This window comes from Erythrolamprus reginae, chromosome 1, assembly GCF_031021105.1.
Source record: "Erythrolamprus reginae isolate rEryReg1 chromosome 1, rEryReg1.hap1, whole genome shotgun sequence".
Classification (NCBI taxonomy): Eukaryota; Metazoa; Chordata; class Lepidosauria; order Squamata; family Dipsadidae; genus Erythrolamprus; species Erythrolamprus reginae.
Window position 1 is genome coordinate 322625170 of NC_091950.1, and position 20700 is coordinate 322645869.

General features: G+C 39.6%; 1 protein-coding gene across 1 annotated transcript in view; it reads right to left on the reverse strand.

The window, feature by feature from the left end:
• Window positions 1-20700, reverse strand: part of SYNE1 (spectrin repeat containing nuclear envelope protein 1) — a 354964-nt gene that overhangs the window by 146801 nt on the left and 187463 nt on the right. Inside the window, exons 68-79 of the mRNA XM_070733725.1 lie at window positions 19248-19418; window positions 17481-17807; window positions 16040-16192; window positions 14399-14566; window positions 13072-13248; window positions 12010-12156; window positions 9724-9849; window positions 8881-9057; window positions 6611-6876; window positions 2614-4774; window positions 713-1050; window positions 151-295 (exon numbers count right to left, since the gene is read on the reverse strand). Coding sequence (XP_070589826.1) covers window positions 151-295; window positions 713-1050; window positions 2614-4774; window positions 6611-6876; window positions 8881-9057; window positions 9724-9849; window positions 12010-12156; window positions 13072-13248; window positions 14399-14566; window positions 16040-16192; window positions 17481-17807; window positions 19248-19418 — 4356 coding nt within the window. The remainder of the gene's footprint in view (window positions 1-150; window positions 296-712; window positions 1051-2613; window positions 4775-6610; window positions 6877-8880; window positions 9058-9723; window positions 9850-12009; window positions 12157-13071; window positions 13249-14398; window positions 14567-16039; window positions 16193-17480; window positions 17808-19247; window positions 19419-20700) is intronic.

Here is a 20700-nt window from a genome sequence, read left to right on the forward strand (position 1 = left end):
ATAAATTTAATCAGTTCTGAGGTTTTTGGATATCTTTAGGTAAGAATCACATTTTAGAGAACAGCCCTTTTTTACACCACAAACCCCTAAATCCAGTACACAAATGTTTGTGATTTAATTAGGGGGAAAAACGACTTTTAAAACTTTTACCTTATGTGATACTAATTTTTCTCCTGCTTCCAGTTGGGAAGAAGTTTTAACCACAGAAAATTCAGACAACTTCTTTTCAGATTCATTCATCAAGTCAATGATGTGTTGTCTTGCTGTTTGGTATTTTTGCCACTCAGAAGCACATCTTGAAAAATTAAATATAATAAAAAGTCATAAGTTATAAAACATATAATATTAGAATGTATTGAAGATAAATAAATAAAAATTATGTATTGCTAACAAATATTCTTGCCTTTAAACTAAATGGCCAACATTTAAGCAGAAACTTTAAATGATTTAATTTGATGGGGGTGGGTTAACAATGTGATATTTTGCCATGCTTAGTCTCTGAGATCATAGGATTTAAATAAATTCTATTAGCCAGCAGCAAGGTATGAACTCAGAATCTACCGGGGGGTGGGGGGTTGGGAGGTGTAAGAGAGGGAGGGAGGGGGAGACGAAGAGGGGGGGGTTGTGAAGGTTCTATCAAGATAGGTTTGTACATGTTACTTCTGTGTGCACCAAAAACCACAGGGCTGAAACAGAATGAATAAAAAGGTACCTTTGTAATAATTCTCTCTGACATTGTTCTTCTTTTTCTATTTCCATGCTCTTATCTTCTAAAACCCTCACTTTCTGCTCCAGATCTTCTTTTCTGAGAGTTTGGATGAATGGCTCCATGTCAGACACAAGCATCTTTACTTCTTTCAAATGCAGCCGGAACTGTTTTTCAGTGTTAAAAAATTCTGTGTGGTTTCTTAGGTTTTCTTCTGAATTCTCTGTATCAATGCCATTTTGTGAAAATTGGAGCAATACCTGAGCATCTTCAAGCCAGTTGTTAGCAGTCTGGGAAACTTGGTAGTATCTTTGACAGAGACTATATAACTTAGTCAAATTTTCCTAAAAACATAACAAAATAATACAACACAAATAACATCATCATCATCATCATTATTATTATTAATTAGATTTGTATACCGCCCCTCTCCGAAGACTCGGAGCGGCTCACAACAAGAAAACAGTACAAATCCAATAGTTAAAAACAATTTAAAACCCCTTAATATAAAAAACAGTCATACATCTCAGACAAACCATACATAAAACGGAAACGGCCCAGGGGAATCAATTTCCCCACGCCTGAAGGCAGAGGTGGGTTTTAAGGAGTTTGTGAAAGGCAAGGAGGGGTGGGGGCAATCCTAATCTCTGGGGGCAGTTGATTCCAGAGGGTCGGGGCTGCCACAGAGAAGGCTCTTCCCCTGGGCCCTGCCAGACAACATTGTTTCATCAACGGGACCCGGAGAAGGTCAACTCTGTAGGACCTAACTGGTCGCTGGGATTTGTGCGGCAGAAGGCGGTCCTGGTGATATTCTAGTCCGATGCCATGAAGGGCTTTATAGTCATAACCAATACTTTGAATTGTGACCGGAAACTGATCAGCAACCAATGGAGGCTGCGGAGTGTTGGTGTAACGTGGGCATACCTAGGGAAGCCCATGATTGCTCTTGCAGCTGCATTCTGCACGATCTGAAGTTTCCGAACACTCTTCAAAGGTAGCCCCATGTAGAGAGCATTACAGTAGTCGAACCTCGAGGTGATGAGGGCATGAGTGACTGTGAGTAGTGACTCCCCATCCAGGTAGGGCCGCAATTGGTGCACCAGGCGAACCTGGGCAAATGCCCCCCTCGCCACAGCTGAAAGATGGTTCTCTAATGTTAGCTGTGGATCGAGGAAGACACCCAAGTTGCAGACCCTCTCTGAGGGGGGTCAGTAATTCCCCCCCGCCCAGGGTGATGGACAGACAGATGGAGTTGTGCTTGGGAGGCAAAACCCACAGCCACTCCATCTTATCATTACAGGAATAATAACAATTATAATTCTAGTTCAGGGTAATGGAGAATATTATACAAACTGGAATTCTACAATCAGGAAATTGTTCCAGAATACTATATATCAAAATATTGTGCTGGACTTCATAAGGGGAATGACATCTCTACTGTGTGAAAATGACAACTTCACAGATCGCACTTCTTGAAAATTCTTGATTCCCGAGATAACAGTTTAGTATCTGTTTGTTAGCCCTGTTTTCACTGTGGAATATATGTCAATACCAGGACAATAATTTGATTATAAACTTGTTTCATAGGTTATGTACTCTAGGATCAAACCCTTGATTTAGGACATCAAGAAAGCTTTTAATTACTTAAAGGGAAAAAATGAAATGTGTTTGCATGGCATTTCTACTTTGTGGTCCTGGACATACATGGACTTTTCCAGGATTTAAGGTACAAGGTACAGAATTGGAGCAACAATTTGATGCATTTTTAATCTTTAAGTCATCTTTTTGCTTTATTATACTGAAGATCTGGTACCTAATATCACTGAAATGCAGCCTAAACAGATTAGTATTCCACATCCATTATATTGTGGTAAATAATTAACAATAGGAATGCAGGACATACTGACCTGCCTCTTTCGTATTGCTTCCTGGACTTCACTGTTGAGTTTAGAGAGCTCAGTAAGGCTGTTTTCCAAGTCCACAGGAACCAGTTCTTTGGCTTTCACATATTTCTCCTTTTCTTTATTGCTTAGTGCTCTCATTATCCTTACGCTGGATTGTACTTCTTCCTGTAGGATCTGAACTGTGCGAATTTCTTCTTGAATGCTGTTCAGTTTTGTATCCATGTTTAATGGTTCATTCAGGTCTGCTTTGATGTGTCCCAGCCAATCCAGAGAGCGAGAGATTTCAGTTTGAAAATCTATGCTCTCTACCAGCCTGTTTTCACACTCCACCACTTTATCCCCAATGGCAGTGTGCAATACTTTCAGCATTTCCTGCCAATTTCGCACTTGATTATCAGCTCCTTCATGAACAGATGGGTCCAGCTGGGAAGAAAGCCCTTCAAGATGTTCAGCAATGTGTTTCAAAAGGATTCCAGAATCCTGAAGACTGCCAGCTAGGAAATGATACGTTTTTAGCTTTTCCTCAGCTGGAAGGGTTTCTTCATTCACTTCTGCTTCTTTTTCCTTTATGGAATTTAGTTTCATCTCAAGCTGCTTACACATTTCTTCATGTTCCTGATAAGTCACCGTCATGTCTTCTAATTGGTTAACTTTCTGTTCTATCCTCCTTTTTAATTTGTGATACAGCGTAGCAAGCATTAACATCTCTTCTGGTAGCCATGGCTGCCCAGTGCTTCGAAAAGCTTCCTTTTTCTGGTTTAATTCATCTACTGCACTGCCAAGACTTATGACTTCACTTAGGACATTTTTGTAATCTTCCATAAGTGACCCAACTTCTTTAGCTGTAAGAGTTGACGGGGTTTTACGGAAATTTACAAGCTGATCTTCCACTTCAGACAGCGCCCTTGTTGTCAGTTCAATTAATGAGGCATATTCTTTACGGGCTGTAATTGCTTCTTGGACTTTACAGAATTTATCTTTAGCCAAAGCAATGATCGTATTAAACTGTTGAGGCAAGGCACTGAGTTTTTCCTCAAGATAGGATCGATCCATTTCATTAAGTGATGGTAAAATTTCCTGGCCATCTTTCTGAACTATCAACAAAAGATTTTCATATTCAGGAAACTCTTCAAGAATCTGCTGATATTTAGCTAATTGAGAATAAAGTTCTGTGTTGCTATTCATTAAATTGATTTCTGGGAATGAAACAATATCACATTGCTTTAACCAATGGCATGCTTTATCCAAATCTTCTTTAAAGTACTTCCTAGAAACTATATGTTTTTTCAGATCCATTAATCGCTGGTCACATTTTTGTAAAATAATATCATACATGTTTTGTAGCATGTGTAGTTTATCCAACACTTCACTTTTCTCTTGTTCTGTTGTTTCCTTCATAAGGTTCCTCCCTTGAGACCACAGTCCAGAGATTTCACTCTGGTAGGCCTTAAGGCTGGCTTGTATACTCTTACAAGACTTGATCTGTTTGCTCACATCTTCTGGTAGCAGACAGATATGTTCATGGGATATTATCTTTTTCTCATATTGTTTAATTTGATTCATAGCCTGAAGGGCTGCTAGGAAGAACTGAGTCCTGTCAGATAATGTTTTATTTAAGTGCTTTCTTCTCTGCCAAACCAGATCACTAAGGAAATCCACATGATTTTGGGCATCTGATAGACTTTTTTGGAGCATCTGCCTTTCATTAAGGCCTAAATTAGTTTTCACTCTATCAGCATCCTTTATTAATGTTTTCAAAACAAGCTGCTTGGCTTCTACTTCACTACAAAGGGTGAGGTGATCCATGAGAAAATTTTGAGCCAGCTCAGGAGGCGGGCTGTGTTTAAGGGCTTCAGAAATGCTGGGCTGCTGTTCTTCTGCCCACTCCATTAATTCTTGAAGTTTGGCTTGCACAACACTCAACTCTTGTAATGTGGTGACAGACAGTTGTATTTTCCTCTTGACTTGGTCCTCCAGCTGGATCCAGCACTGTTCAAAGTATCCTGATTGTTCTTTGACGAGTTCTCTATCATCCAAATTTAGATGTTCAATCACTTTTTGCCTCTGTTCCTTTAAGTTTTCAAGAGCAAGCTGCTTATCCTGTAGAGTCACTGACAACTTTTTCAAAGCCTCAAGATGTGTAGCTGTACTCTCAGCATCAGATCTATTAAGCAAATACAACAATGCAATACAACGAAGTAAATATTTCTATTACATAGCAAGTTTTAGAGAAAACATTTTCATCATATATTCTTATTGATTCTTATTGCAAAGTACTATGTAAATGTATGTTTTGACTTACAACATGTACCTGCAAAGTTTGTAATATTAAACCCACCTATAATTTCACCATTAAAGCATCAATCATTCAACTTAGAGTTGGAAAAGGAAGAAACAAATTAATTTATTAATGAAATTCATTCCAATGAGCCTCTACACTCAGCAGCTCAGCTATTGTTGGAAGGAGAAATATTTTTGGTGTGTGTGTATCTTCTTGCCTCTATTCATCAAAACACTGCAAAGTTTATTTTGAAATATAGATCTGTGTATATAAAAGTGTGCCTGCAAAAAAGTTAGAGGTCTATGTGATAAATAAAAGGAATGCTGGAGATTGGCACAGATTCTTTTCCTACTGGTATTTGACCATAGCTGCCGAATGAACATATCCTAACAAATTGCTTTTTCCTTGCATTATTATGTTGTTGCCTTCATCCCAACCTTAATTAGCCAAGGCGCATTGCATCACTCTAGTTTTGTGCATCACTCTAGTTTTGGTCAGTGGAACAATCCAGATATTCCTCCACAATATTTGCTTGCTAGAAGGCAGGATCAAAGTAAATGAAAACTGGTGGTGGTGATAGGCTACATGATGAAATGCGAGAAAGAAAGCCACAAGAATCAGTTTGTGGGACTGCAGAGATAACTCTCGGCTTTCTCTTATCCCTCTTCTAGTCCTGATAACTGATCCCCAGTCTGGAAGAGGAGTTAGAAGGATTATAGTCTGTTTCTTAAATTCTAGCAGATCTTTAGTCTCATGGATTACGTAGTCCATAGGATTAGAGACATGGTAGGTAAAGGCTCAGCTCCTGCAGAATCAAAACTGGCAAATTTAGCATCAAATTTTAAGCTGATATGATTTTCTTTTGGCTGAAGGCCTGTCGGTTAGAACATTAACTGTTGTAGGGGAAAACCCACGGATTGCTTTGGTTGGTCTTACTCTACCTTTCACCCCACTGATATCTTTCAGTGCTTTTTTCATGTACATGTGCAAAACCTGTGCTATATAATAATATTCAGAACAATTGCTGCCAACCTGCCTTCCATTGAGGACCTGTATACTGCACAAGTCAAAAAGAGGGCGGGGAAAATATTTACTGACTCCTTGCATCCTGGAAATAAACTGTTTCAACTCCTACCCTCAAAACGTCGCTAAAGAGCACTGCACACCAAGACAACTAGACACAAGAATAGTTTTTTCACAAACACCATCATTCTACTAAACAAATAATTATTCAACACTGTCAGACTTTTTACTAAATCTGCACTTCTATTTCTACTAATTTTTCTCATCATTATTATCATCCTTTCCCTCCCACTTAGGACTGTATGACTGTAACTTGTTGCTCGTATCCTAAGACTTTTTATTAATATTGATTGTTTCTTCATTGCTTAGTTGACCCTATGACAATCATTAAGTGTTGCACCACATGATTCTTGACAAATGTATCTTTTCTTTTATGTACACTGAGAGCATATGCACCAAGACAAATTCCTTATGTGTACAATCACACTTGGCCAATAAAATTCTATCCTATTCTATTCCCAGGGAAAAAGATCTAAATGGTATAATAAAACATGCTGAGATAGAAGAGGGAGTACCAAGTTAAATGAAAAAAAAAATGATTTTTTAGTAATTATTACTGCTGATCTATTAACAAAGCACAGCTGTAGTTGATCTTGATTCAATCTGTCAAAAATAAGGCAAGGAGACCATTCTTACCTTGCCAAGTGATCCCATTCCTGCGTAAAGTTTTCTAAAAATACTTCTACCACATTTAAACAATCATGATAGTCTGTTGTTCTCTGAAAATCTTCTTTTCTACGTAAGAGCACATTGCTGGTTTGAAGGCAAAGATCAAGCCAATAGTTGCTCAAGCGTCCTACTTCCTTGTGCTCTGGTGACTCCTGCCCTTCTGCCAATTTGCTCACTTTTTCAGTCAGTGCAGTCAAAACGGTCTGTTTAGATTGCAGCTGCTCGCTGAAGTCCTTAATATTAGGAGATACAAAAAGGAAATAGCATGAAAGAGTTGTGTTAATATCTAAAACGGGTTACTGAATTGTATATCAGATGCTATGACAAAGTCTTAAATTAAGACAAATGCATTTTTCCCTTTCATGAGATTGTAGTATTTTTTTTTGTTTTGCTGACTTTTTGGAATAATATAAGAATAATAGAGTTGAAAGGGATCTTGAAGTCTTCTACTCCAACTCCTGCTTAAGTAGGAAACCCAATACCATTTAAGGCCCAGTACTTTTCAACATCTTCATCAATGACTTGGACAAGGGGATAGATGGGGAACTCATGAAATTTGTAGATGTCACCAAACTGGCAGGAATAGCCAACTCTCCAGAAAATAGGCTTAAGATACAGAAGGATCTTGAGAGACTTCAACATTGGGCGCTAACAAACAAACATGAAATTCAATGGTGAAAAAAGTAAGGTTCTACATTTAGGCAAGAAAACAAAATGCTCAACAATAGTAACTGTGAGAGGGATCGTGGAGTCCTAGTGAACAACCATTTAAATATGAGCCAGCAGTGTGCAGCAGCTGTCAAGGAGAAATTTCTTGACAGAACAATTAATCAGTGAAACAGCTTGCCTGCAGAAGTTGTGAATTTTCCAACATTGGACATTTTAAAGATGTTGGATAACTATTTGTCTGAAGTAGTGTAGGGTTTCCTGCCTAAGCAGGGATTTTGACTAGAAGACCTCTAAGGTTCCTTCCAACTCTTCTTCTTCTTCTTCTTCTTCTTCTTCTTCTTCTTCTTCTTCTTCTTCTTCTTCTTCTTCTTCTTCTTCTTATTATTATTATTATTATTATTATTATTACTACTACTACTACTACTACTACTACTACTACTACTACTACTACTATTAAACTACCCTTTCTACAGTCTATCAGTAGCCTCCTACTGATAGGCTGTAGTAGACTGGTTGGCACTGCCCAATGGCTGTCACACTCCTTGGACTGAAAACTGGTCAGATACAACTGTAGAGATGAAGGAAGGATTGGATCCAGCCCTTTGTAGCAGGGATCCCCAACCTCCAGGCTATGGCACTGTAGCAGGGTGCGGCTCATTGGGCCATACAGGGAGTTGGCAAGCATGCCCACCACTTGTGCAAAAGGAGTTGCTCATGTGCACGCGCGCCTGCCACTTGTGCAGAACAATTCCCTTTCCCTGCCACTGCTGGTTGTCCACAGAGCTTGAAAGGTTGGAGGTCACTGCTTTATAGTATAGAAAAAGTTTGCCATGCCCTACACTAATGTCATACTTTAGAAGTATTTCCCCTTACACTTTTGTAGGTCTGGAAGTAGCTATTCTTAAACATAAATTATATATTAGTTTAGTAACTTTAGTTAAATAGATTTCCAAATACTAAATCTCTTTAGTACTAATGCTATACAGTTTTTCTTCCTTGAGTAAGTTCCATGTGATTATTTGAGTCTTCTTACTAATTCAATATCCTAATGCTGGATTACACTGTGGTGTATATATTCCATTTTCAAAGTTCTTTGGATGAGCAACATCATGTACATGCAATTTTATGTACTTATTTTATAAAGTATTTCCTGAAATTTTATTTTCTTACATTTTTTTAATTATAAACTGAGAACCTCTTATTTACAGATTATAGTGAATTTTATGGAAGCAAATTCGGTTACAGAATTTAAAAAATGCTTTTCAATTCTGCAACTTCTAAAAACAATATAACCTAAATGATAAAACGCCATTCCTGTTCCAATTCTTTTCGAGCACCTTCATTTGTTCAAAATTGATAATATAGAACAGCAAGGTGCATGTTTCAAATGAATTATAAGAAAAGTGCCTGGGTTTCTGAAGTGCAGCAATTTTGCTGCAGTTCATTAAATCTTTTTCAGGTTTCTATCTGGCTTTAAAAATGTTACTGCTAGTTAATTTTCTATTGTCACAAAGAAGCCAGCTATTAATTATGTATTTCTTGTTATTAAAAAGAGAGATGCTTCTTACCTTCACCTGTAAAACCATATTATGAGCGATATTTAATTCCAGCTCTGCCCCCCGTCTCTTCATATTCTGCAATTGCTGTTCTGCGTCCTGGAAATAAATCCAAAGTTCCTCTTTCATTTGCTTTATTTCTTCCCAGCCCTGAGCAAGATGCTGGGAGTTCATTATCCTATCTTCAATCTGGAAAATACAGGGAGGAATAATGGAAATATTTTAATGTAATTAATTCAGAGCTGTCTTAGATGTACACTATCCATTTATGTAGGTCAGGAGATTTACATTAGAAGGGGGTGGGGAGACAACGTATAAGAGTGGAAGATAAACAGAGCATGCATAAGTCTCTAATGCTCATGTTATATGAGTTCTGCACATGAATTCTATACAATTGTAGACATCCTTATAACAGTTATGCCTCAATAAAAATTCAATATGAAAAAATAAATTAATTAATGTAGCATCCTTAACAAGTTAGATGAACCTCATTGTCAGGAAACAAAAGATTTTCTTAAAGAATTAAACATAACAAATGAATATCCTTGAATTCTGTCCCGAGTTATATTCTTTCCTCTTTCTTTATTATCTTCCATTCTGGAATCTAAGGAAATAACTTCTGCAAGCATAGCTTTAAGCATGTTTCTTTATTACCTAACTGATGAGAAAGTAAGATAATCGCATGTCTAAGAAGAATGAGAGCAGCTGCTACAATTTATCCCATACAATCTCCTTTGTTAATTTAAGTACAGTAGTCATCTCTTCATACCAATATTACCTAATATGAACCTATTAAAAAACTTAATTACACGTCTAAGAAGAATTACAAAACAGCTGTTATAGTTTATGCCATACCATTTGCTTTGCTACTTGAATATCTGTTGCTGCATTTTTTACTGTGCTGTCTGATAAATCGTCAATGGAGCATAATAGATCCAAATAGGTATTTGCCTGCTCTTGCAGGGCTCTAAAATGTTTAACCTAAAAACAGGAAGAAAAGATTATCAACAAAACATAGATTTTCAGATTCCCCTGAAAATGCTTCGGAAGTTATAAAACATAGCGACATTGCTGCTTTAAAAAAAATAGTGCAAGATAATAAACTGCTCATGGTATTGATAGAAATGACAAAAAAATTTTCTGTAAATATTAATAAAGTAACCCTGTATTGCTTATGCATCTGCATTGTGCACAACATTTAAAATGAATAATTCAGATAACATTTAACTTTCTAATTAAAAGTAACATTGACTTCCATAGAGATAACTCTGTGTGTGTGCGCGTATATGTTGTATGTATCTTTTGGTAGATTACCCAACTGAGGTTTGGATCATTTATTAGCTTTACTGAAGGAAAAGGACAAGTGCTATTGTATTTGCAGAGTAAACTTAGAAGAATTATTGGTATACAGTGATCCCTCGATTAGCACGGTCTCGATTAGTGCGAAACGCTGCAACGCGGTTTTTCAAAAAATATTAATTAAAAAATACTCCACGGTTTTTTTGCTATACCATGGTTTTTCCCACCCGATGACGTCATACGTCATCACCAAGAGTCACTTCTCTGTCTCTTTCTCTTTCTTTCCTGTCACTATGCTTCAATTATTTTCTCATTTCTCTTTTTTCTCCCCTTTTTTCTATCATTTCTCTCTCTCTTTCTTCCTCTCTCACACTCTCTTCCTCCCTTCTCTCTCCCCCCCTCCACTTGCCCACAAGAAGAAAAAAAGCAACCTCTGCCGGGCAGCTCCCCTTCTGCCCCCGCTTTGTGCCTGCCTCTTTTGGGGATTTCTTTTTCTTTTCTTTTTTGCGCTGGCAGCGGGAGCTGTTGGGGAGGGCTCTGCCGGGAAGGCCTCTCAGCTGCAGAGCCGAATGGGGGCGGAGGCAACAGCGGAGCCCGGCGCTGGGGCCATGCGAGGCTGTTCATCCAGGGGGGCGTGGACTGGCAAGTCGCCCTCCTTTCTCTCTCTTTCTCAAGATCGCTTGCCGCTTGCCGCTTGCCTATTGCAGCGAAGGAGGCGAAGCAAGGCTCCAAGCTGCAAAGCGGCAAGCGGCAAGCGATCTTGGAGTTTCCCCTTTGCCTGGGCGGCAGGAAGACCAAGGGAAGGTTCTTTCAGCCGCCCAACACCTGATCCGCTCCGCAGCGCGGCAGCAGCGAGGAGCCGAAGATGGGGTTTCCCCTTTGCCTTTACCCCATCTTCGGCTCCTCGCTGCTTCCGCGCTGCGGAGCAGATCAGCTGTTGGGCGGCTGAAGGAATCTTCCCTTGGTCTTCCCCGCCGCCCACACGCAAACTCCACCATCTGCGCATGTGCGGCCATGAAAAAAATGGCGCACATGCGCAGATGGTGGTTTTTACTTCCGCATCCAGTATAACGCGGAAATCGGTTAGCGCGGGAGGTCTTGGAACGTAACCCCCGCGCTAACCGAGAGATCACTGTATAGTAGAACACAACAGAAATGCCATTAGGTTTCATGGATCTATTCCATGTTAAATTTATAAGCAGCATATTTTAAAGGTTGAAGCTTAGTAAATACCCAAAAATATCATTTTGGAAAAATGATCCCAGATTAAAAGTAGCTAGTAAAGTAAGCATACTTATTATGTGCATTTCTCTCTATTTATCAATTTAATCAATTTACCCAATTTTACAAAAGCTATAAACAAGTGAGCTTGTTTTGCTTAATACAAAATTGTGTGATTGTTTTCAGATCACTGGGCAGGAATGAGGAGGCTTCTGATGACCAAAAGACATGCTTAACATTTTTTAAGAATCTGGGGGCCCTATAATACACACTGAGAGTGAGCGTACATTGGCTGGGATTGCACAATGGCTGGGATTATATCTTATGTTTACTCTGTTCATTGAGTTTGTTTGAGAAGGTTCATCTACACTTGACCCAGGATTGTCTTCTGGGAAAGCAGAGTTGATACTTCTAATGGCCTTATCAATCTTTGGAATATATTCCCTCCCAAGTAGCTTTGGCTGTTGAAAAAAAATAAGGTCAAACTTAATTTGTTGGATAGGAGATACTGGAAAATTAAAGAACTGATGGCTAAAGCAGATAATGAAAAGGGGAGGACAGTGAAGAAGAGAGAGCATGGAGTGGAGTGGAGAGAAACATTTCCCTTTAGACTGCTGATACCTGCTTAATGGCATCTGCTGAACAGGAAGGTTGATGAGAATTGGCTTTTAACTCTGGACAAACGGTACAGAGCCAAGCTTGGCATTGCTGAACAGTATCCTGATGGTTAACATGTTTCTGGAGTTCGTGCTCCAAACTTTGATACACCTTCAAGAAATAAGAATAAGAAGTAAGAATTCCTTTAACATTAATGATTATTACTAACTGAAAATAAACCCTCAGCCAAAAATATAGTCTAGCAGGCTAAACTGAGTGCTAGACTGTAGAAATCATTGTACCTTTTATAATGCATTATAATATTAATATGTTAAAAGGTTAAATAAGGTTCAGGAGGGAAGTATTTCTAATAGGAAAGTGAACATAAAGAACAATGGGGCACAACCTGAGGTTAGTTGGGGGAAAGATCAGAAGCAACGTGAGAAAATATTATTTTACTGAAAGAGTAGTGGGATGCTTGGAACAAACGTCCAGCAGACATGGTTGATAAATACACAGTAACTGAATTTAAACATACCTGGGATAAACATACAGTATATCCATTCTAAGATAAAATACAGAAAATAGTACAAGGGCAGACTAGATGGACCATGAGGTCTTTTTCTGCCGTCAATCTTCTATGTCTATGCTAATTAATATAAAATGAATATTTCCTAAACGTTATTCTAGTTTGTCTTGAAATATTCAACTTTTGTAAGTATCTATGGAGATTATCAGTCATCCAGGTCATGGCTGTCCCAAAGGTGCTTTTTCAAGAGCCAATTGGACTATTGAAAAACAAAATTCAGTTGTTTTTTAATTTTTCCTTCCTTCAAGAAAGAAGCTTTTTGCATGAGAAGCAAAATGTCTTCAAGAAAAAATAAAATCCAGTTGCCTTTCCAAAAAGCGCTAATTTTCTACATGTTTTCAAGGTTATCCCACCCACTCACAATTGTTATTAAATTCAATTTTTAATAATTATTAAGAAATCATTCCAGTATCTTATTTATTTTGAGCCAGTTTCTACCTAATTTCTACCACTTGGTTCCTGTATGGCCTGGTAAATATTAAAAGATTGATGCTTACTTTTTGAGTTGTGTTACAGATGGCTGAATAGCTATCTCTTGTTCCCTGCAGCTGGGTTTCTACATTTTGTTTAAATTTTGCTTGGAGATGTTCTGCACACTCTTCAATTAAAGAATCTCCCTTGCTCTTAAGGATGTTCAGACGATCTTTAAATCCAGCAATTTCTTCCATCATTGCCTAAAACATAATGATGAAGTCATAGATTACAAGTAGGTCAGAATGCTCTTAAATAAGAGGAAAATATATTACAATTGAATGTTAATGTAAAAATGCCTTAAAATATGTTATAGGAGTGTTGGAGCACAGACTGTAAAAGATATACAGTAGTACCTCGTGATACGAACCCCTCGTCATACAAACTTTTCGAGATACGAACCCGGGGGGGGTTCAGAAACTTTTTGCCTCTTCTTACAAACTTTTTTTGCCATACGAACCCGCTGCCGCAAACACTGAACACGGAAATTCGGCAAAAGTTTGGGTTTGGGAGGCCGCCGAGAAGCACCGCCGCCCGGCTGTCACATTCCGAAACAGCTGAGGGGGTTCTTGGCATTCTCCCGAATGCCGAACCCAGAAGTTCGGCAAAAGTTCGGGTTTGGCATTCAGGTTCGGGAGAACGCCGAGAAGCACCGCCACCCGGCTGTCACCTTTGCAGAAGAGCCGTGGAGCTGTTGGCCGGTTGGGAGGCTCAAACGGAGGTGGGGAATCCCAATAGGGAATTCCAGGGGTGGAGCTTTGACGTCACGAAGACATGGACTCCAGGTGGACTCCAGGAAGGATGTCTTCATGACGTCAAAGCTCTGCCCCTGGAATTCCCTATTGGGATTCCCCACCTCCGTTTGAGCCTCCCAACTGGCCGACAGCTCCACGGCTCTTCTGCAAAGGTGACAGCCGGGCGGTGGCGCTTCTCGGCGGCCTCCCAAACCTGAACTCGAACTTTTGCTGAACTTCTGGGTTTGGCGTTCAGCAGAACGCCGAGAAGCGCCCGCCTGTTTCAAAAGGTGGCAGCCGGGCGGTGGTGCCCAGTGAAATGCCATTTTTGCGATTTTTTTTTTTGCTTGCACGCATTAATCAGCTTTACATTGTTTCCTATGGGAAACATTGTTTCGTCTTACAAACCTTTCACCTTACCAACCTCCTTCCGGAACCAATTAAGTTAGTAGAAATCAATTTACATAGGAGTATTTTCTATTTTCTTTTCAACTGTTAATCTTTGCAAAAACGTTTTAAAGAACAGCTATGAATATTAGAAGACTAACAGTCCTTTACTTGAACTATAAACTACACTAACCATCTCTCTACTAGAGAGTTGGTGACTATATAGACCTACCTTGTGATTGGCTAATTGTTGTGTTATCACTTCTAGATCACTGTTCTCCATGAGTTCAGGAGTAATCAGCCTGCTGGACATCTGCAATAACCACTTTTCCACTTCCTGTAAGACACTATTATAGTCTTCATGTTGTTTCACTTTCTCCTCCAAGCTTGTGACTTGCATCTGCATTAACATAAATCAGAGACTTTTCAATTGTTTCAAATGAGAATACAGCGTTCCTTCGATTTTCGCGGGTTCGAACTTCGCGAATGGCCTATACCACAGTTTTTTTAAAAAATATTAATTTTAAAAATACTCTGTGGTTTTTTTTAACATCATGGGTTTTCCCAATTTGCCCCTCCCCCGGGGGCGAGCATGGAAGCCAAGCCGCGGCTTTTCTTTTCTTGAAGAAGCCTGGAAGCTTCAGAAGGAGAGGCGACAGCGGCGGAGGAGAGGGAGAAGAAAGAGAGAGGAACCCCAAGCTGCCCTCCTCTTGCACCCAAGCTGCAGCTTTTCAAACATGTTCTGCAACTCCCACTGGAGGACTGGGGACATCCCACAAGCCTCTTTCCAGCCGGGTGAAGGAGACCGGCTCTGGGGGCTCCTCTAGACAGGGCTGTTGAGCTCTTGAGGGGACTGGAGAAACGGAGCCTCCTCCATGGGCCACAGCAGCTCAGCTGGCGGGAAGAGGAACGCGGGGGGGGGGGGCTGCCGGGACGGCCACCGCTGCTGCTGCCCAGAGGCAAAGGGCAATAGCTGCTGTGCCTCTCACTTCCCTGGACGGCTTCAGGTGGCCCTGGTCTGTGCATGGCAGGCAGGATCTTGCTCCTGTCTCCTCCTCAGCAGCCCCCGCCCGTCATCCTCTCCTCCTCCTCTTCCTCGCTACTCTTCTTCATGATCACTAGATTGTTGAGCACATAGCAGAACATGGCCATAGTCACGGGTCCAGCTGCCAGGGGACAGGCTTGGCTTCCTCCTCCTCCTCCTCCTCCTCCTCTTCCTCCTCCACCCAGTTCAGCTTCTGCCAAACAGCCCACGTCCTCTTAGGAGGGGGTGGCATCGGCATCAGAACACACACGTCTCCTCCCCTTCTCTCCTGGTTTAAGGCACAGGTTTAAATGGAGCACTGGGCGAGAGGCAGGTGGCGGAGGGGTGAGCGGCATCGGTGTGGGGGGGTACCATGCTTTTTACGTTTTTTACGTTTTTATGAGTCTATAGAGAGGTGCGGCATACAAATTTAATAAATAATAATAATAATAAATAATAATAATGATATATTTATGTTGTAAATATAGCTTCTCTACTTTGCGGTTTTTCATTTTTCGTGGTTGGTCTTGGAACGCATCCCCCGCGAAAAATGAGGGATCCCTATAACCTCAACTGCCCAGTTTTCTTATTAATCAGTGTGGCAATCCTTTTTTAATTTCATTTGTAAACTGCTACCTTAGATAAGATATTTTATATGATGTTGACTCGTCTCTCAACACAAGATCAGGTTCAACAGGATTTTAAGAGGTTCAAGAATTACTCTTAGAAAAGAGAATTCTCTTCTCTTAATGAAATATAGTTAATTTATATTTATAATCCATATTACAAACATACAGTAAATTTACTTATAACAAAAAGTATTAATATTGTATATCCGATTAAAAATACCTTTGCTATGTTGCAGAGCTCCTGGTATTCATTCTGAAGTTTTTGAATATTCTTAGCTACATTAGCATCACATATCAATTCATGAAGAATTTCTCCTTTTTCCACAACAGATTTGATTAAAGGTTCATGGGATAGTATGGTCTGTTGCACTGTCTAAAATTAAAATCCAGTTTAAAATTCTCTGTATGGGACAGAACTGGGCAAAATATATATAATCTTAAACATTTGAAGATGGCTTTCAAAACTTTATCCATTTTAACTAGGTGATAGAAGGAATCTTGTATTTTCCCATTATGCGTGTGTGTATGTCTGTGTAAAAAAAAAAATCTATTCAGGAGGCATTTGACACAATAGATATTTTGAAAAGTAAACAAAGTGGAAAATGTGGTAAATCTCCACTTTTCAGATATTTAAAAAAAAAAGCCATGGTGCCCCAGTGGTTAGAATGCAGTACTGCAGGCTAAGTCTGTTCACTTGCCAGTTCTGTTCCCTCCATCCTGAATGGCTCAAGGTTGACTCAGCCTTCCATCCTTCTGAGGTGGATAAAATGGGAACTCAAATTGTTAGGAGCAATATGCTGACTCTGTAAGCTGTTTAGAAAATGCTATTAAGCACTATGAAGTGCTATGTAAGTCTAAGTACTCTTGCAATAGGACAAGGGTTTAATACTCACAATATGAAGATTAGTCAGGAAAATGAATCTCACTAACCAGCATTACAGATGCAGGGACACTGGAAACTGTTGGAGCACACTACATGACTGCAGCTTATGGAGATGATTGAAATTTTGTGATGGTCTTCTCATTTAATGATTAGATGGATAATATGTTTAAGAATCGATATTTAGAAACATAGAAACATAGAAGACTGATGGCAGAAAAAGACCTGATGGTCCATCTAGTCTGCCCTTATACTATTTCCTGTGTTTTATCTTAGGATGGATATATGTTTATCCCAGGCATGTTTAAATTCAGTTACTGTGGATTTACCAACAACGTCTGCTGGAAGTTTGTTCCAAGGATCTACTACTCTTTCAGTGAAATAATATTTCCTCACGTTGCTTTTTATCTTTCCCCCAACTAACTTCAGATTGTGTCCCCTTGTTCTTGTGTTCACTTTCCTATTAAAAACACTTCCCTCCTGAACCTTATTTAACCCTTTAACATATTTAAAAGTTTCGATCATGTCCCCCCTTTTTCTTCTGTCCTCCAGACTATACAGATTGAGTTCATTAAGTCTTTCCTGATACGTTTTATGCTTAATACCTTCCACCATTCTTGTAGTCCGTCTTTGGACCCGTTCAATTTTGTCAAAATCTTTTTGTAGTAATAAGCATCAGTAAAATTTAGATTGTCAAATTGGATGTCCGAAAATATTTACTGAGAATTAAGTTTCTAATTGAAGAATCCTTTTATTTTGTTAGACACAACATTATCTTTACCTTGTATTTTGATAACTGTGCCTTCTTCTCATATAATTCCATTTTGGGATCTACTGTATTATGCAGTATGATTTGATAATCTGTTATCCACTGTGTCTGTACTTTGTATTTATCTAAGAATTCCTTTGTTAAGTGGAGACATTTCTCTACAGTTGTACATTCCTTTCTGATAGAGCAAGTCATTTCATCAAGTTGTTCTACATAATCACTGATCTGTTTCTTTAGTTGTTCAGCTTCATTTTCCTCAATGTACTTAATAGCTCTTTCTCCCTTCTCACGGGCGGATTTGAGCAAACCGTGACCAACTTCCATGTCACTCATGAGATCCTGTGAACAAAAAATGCACAATATTTAAAATCAAAATAAATCATTTGTACAAATTCAAAGATATTCTATTGCTAGAAATTGGTTCACTTGATCACATTTTTATTTACCTGAATTCAAACAGGGTTTTTATTCGTACACAGAGCGCTTCAAATTCTCTCTGAAGCATGAGTGATCAACCAGAAAGATGGAAATTATAACATCTATAACATCCTTCAAATAGTATCCTATCCTGCTTTATCTCAGTAATTAATCAGTTTTGTTAACATTTCTTTAAATAAAAAGCAGTGTTGGACAATTTGCTCTGCTATTTCAGTCCTCTCTCTCTCCAGGTATTGTTATTTCCCAGTTCCAAATCTCATTCTTAATTGCATTTCATTCTCTAAAATAGCTCTATAAATTCAGTATTTCTGTAAATCAATGAAAAAGTTATTTTCTAATGTAGGTAGTTTGAAATCCACTGTTCAAAGATTTCTACATTGCGCCAGAAACGGAGTGAAAACGCGGACACAGAGCTGGATTTTAATTGGATCACTTTTATTAATTAAATATAATTTAATTAATAAAAGTGATCCAATTAATCCAATTAATTTATTTAATTAATCAATAAAACTGGGACCTGAAGAGTTCAACTAAGAATTTTGGGGCAGAAATGATGTCAATAAAATTCCTGGGCAACTATGTGCATAGCTCCTTGCTGATCCAGGTGAAGGGAACCACACCCTCACCTGTATCCAAGCCATGCCATGCATGTGGGAGGTCTCGCCATCCAATCCCAGGCAATTGAGTGAGGCGAGACCCAGAGGCAACCTCTCCCCAATCGCTGAGGTTGGTTTATGACACCATGAGCTCTTGGAGAGAGTCTGCCAATCATCCCCAAAGATGCCCAAAGGAGAACACAAGTTGCTAACCACCTCCCAATTTCCGCCCCAACATGTCTACCCAATGATCAAGGTAAGACAAATTAACCAAATCAAACTAAATGCGAAAACACCCCCGAACCATCCATCCCGCACGTCAGTGTGGAATAGGTGAAAAAACGGTCACAACTAAAGCATCGTGACCGCCAAAAATTCCTATTCGGCCCCCCAGGCATACTGCAAGATAGGGAGGGCAGGTGGGTGTTTGCTCTTTGAAAGCCGGGGTGAAAAGGAAGGCCCCAGGCAGGCACAGCACCTTATAAAGGACTGGCCTGCCCCGCCCCGGTAGCATCATCAGAAAGCGACGCTGCCAGGCCTGGCTGAGATCTCGTGAAAAATCACAAGATCTCGGCCTCAAAATGGCGGCCGCGCCATGAGGCCACATTTCCCGGCCCCGGTGCAAATTCAGCCAGTGGGTAAATCCGCCGACTAGGCATTTCCGTAGTGCTAGAAGTATGATATAAACATTAATATCATATATAGTTATATTAGATATGCAGTGACAAATTGCAATTGAGTTTACCTCAAGTTTCTGCATTTTTTTCTCCATTAATGCTCTCTCCGCTACATCACATTTTGTCACAACATTTCTGAATTTTCTAAGGATAGCTTCAGACCAATCTTTGTAAGCACTGAAAGCTAGTTCAGATTCTTCCAAACTTCTAATTTCTTCTTCTAGGAATTTTATTTGTTCCTGCAAGCAGATGAGAAGTGAGATTTATTATTCATCCATTCCTTATATTCACACCTCTATTAAAGGTGCAAAATATTGTATTTATCAATAAGATGCAATATATAGTTGGGAAATCAACTGCTGCCATTAGATCATTCTTAATACAAACTAGACAATTCTTATGGAATATGGAAACACAAACACTGGTTGTCTTAGGTCACATGGATCATCTGTCTTGTAAGGCAAAATTATGCCTTGTGTATGCTGACAATTTAATACCCATTCACTGTTTATGGGTATAAAAATGCTTCATATGCTGAAAGGCTAATTGAACTTTGATGCTACCTCTAACATAACATTGTCCTGTCACAATATTGCACACCTCCTGGTCTGACATAGACAGATGACCAAGGATGCAGAGAGTTGTATGTGCTTCCACTCACAAGGGACTCTGTAATCACACAGCATAACATGTTATCCAAGTAGAATTTCTTTGCTTAGAAATCTATTCTCAGTCTGTGGATTACAAAGTATAGGGCCAGGAAACTGTACAATGATGGTAGATCTATCAATGTGCCTGAGAAAACTCTTTCATATGTGTTGATGTTGGCTCTGGCCCAGCTCCTGCCCCAGGGAATGTGGAGGTGGAAGCAGTGGAAACGTCAATATGTCCTAGGCCTGTTTTGTTGCCGGCGGAGTCAGGGAATGCAGTTTCCTCGGACGAAGAAGAAGGTGGGGGTAATTTGGAAGAGGGGGGCTTGGCACACAGCTCAGGAAGCCAATCACCTTTATCTTCGGTCGATTCGGATGACAAAGTGTTAGACCCACACAGGCGCAGACTTATGCATCGAAGAGACCAATTGAGGAAATATTACAGGAGATAAGAGAGGCCACCTGTGTTTGGGTGGGGCTCCAGTAATTAGAGCTGCTGCTATAAATAGCAGCGTGCTAGTTTGGCCGTTGTGGAAGATTATCTGATCGCAGTTCTTCAGGATTGTGCCTCGCTGTGTCTGAACTTTGTTTGTGGATTTTTCACGCCTTTGACACCAAAGCAGAGTAAAGTGTGTGTGTGTTTCACTTCGTGGAAAGAAGGAGGGATGTGACGTTTCTTCACAGCTACTAGCTAAGTACTTAAGGACTGATTAAGGGACTTGTACAGCTTTTTGGGGAAGAGTTCTCTTTGCAATACAAAAAGGGTGCTTTGTTTCTTTTGAATTTTGTGATAAAGGACATTGTTTTGAATTTTCAAACGTGTGTGTGTCTGAAATTTGTACCCGTGAATTTTCGGGAGGCTTCTACCAGA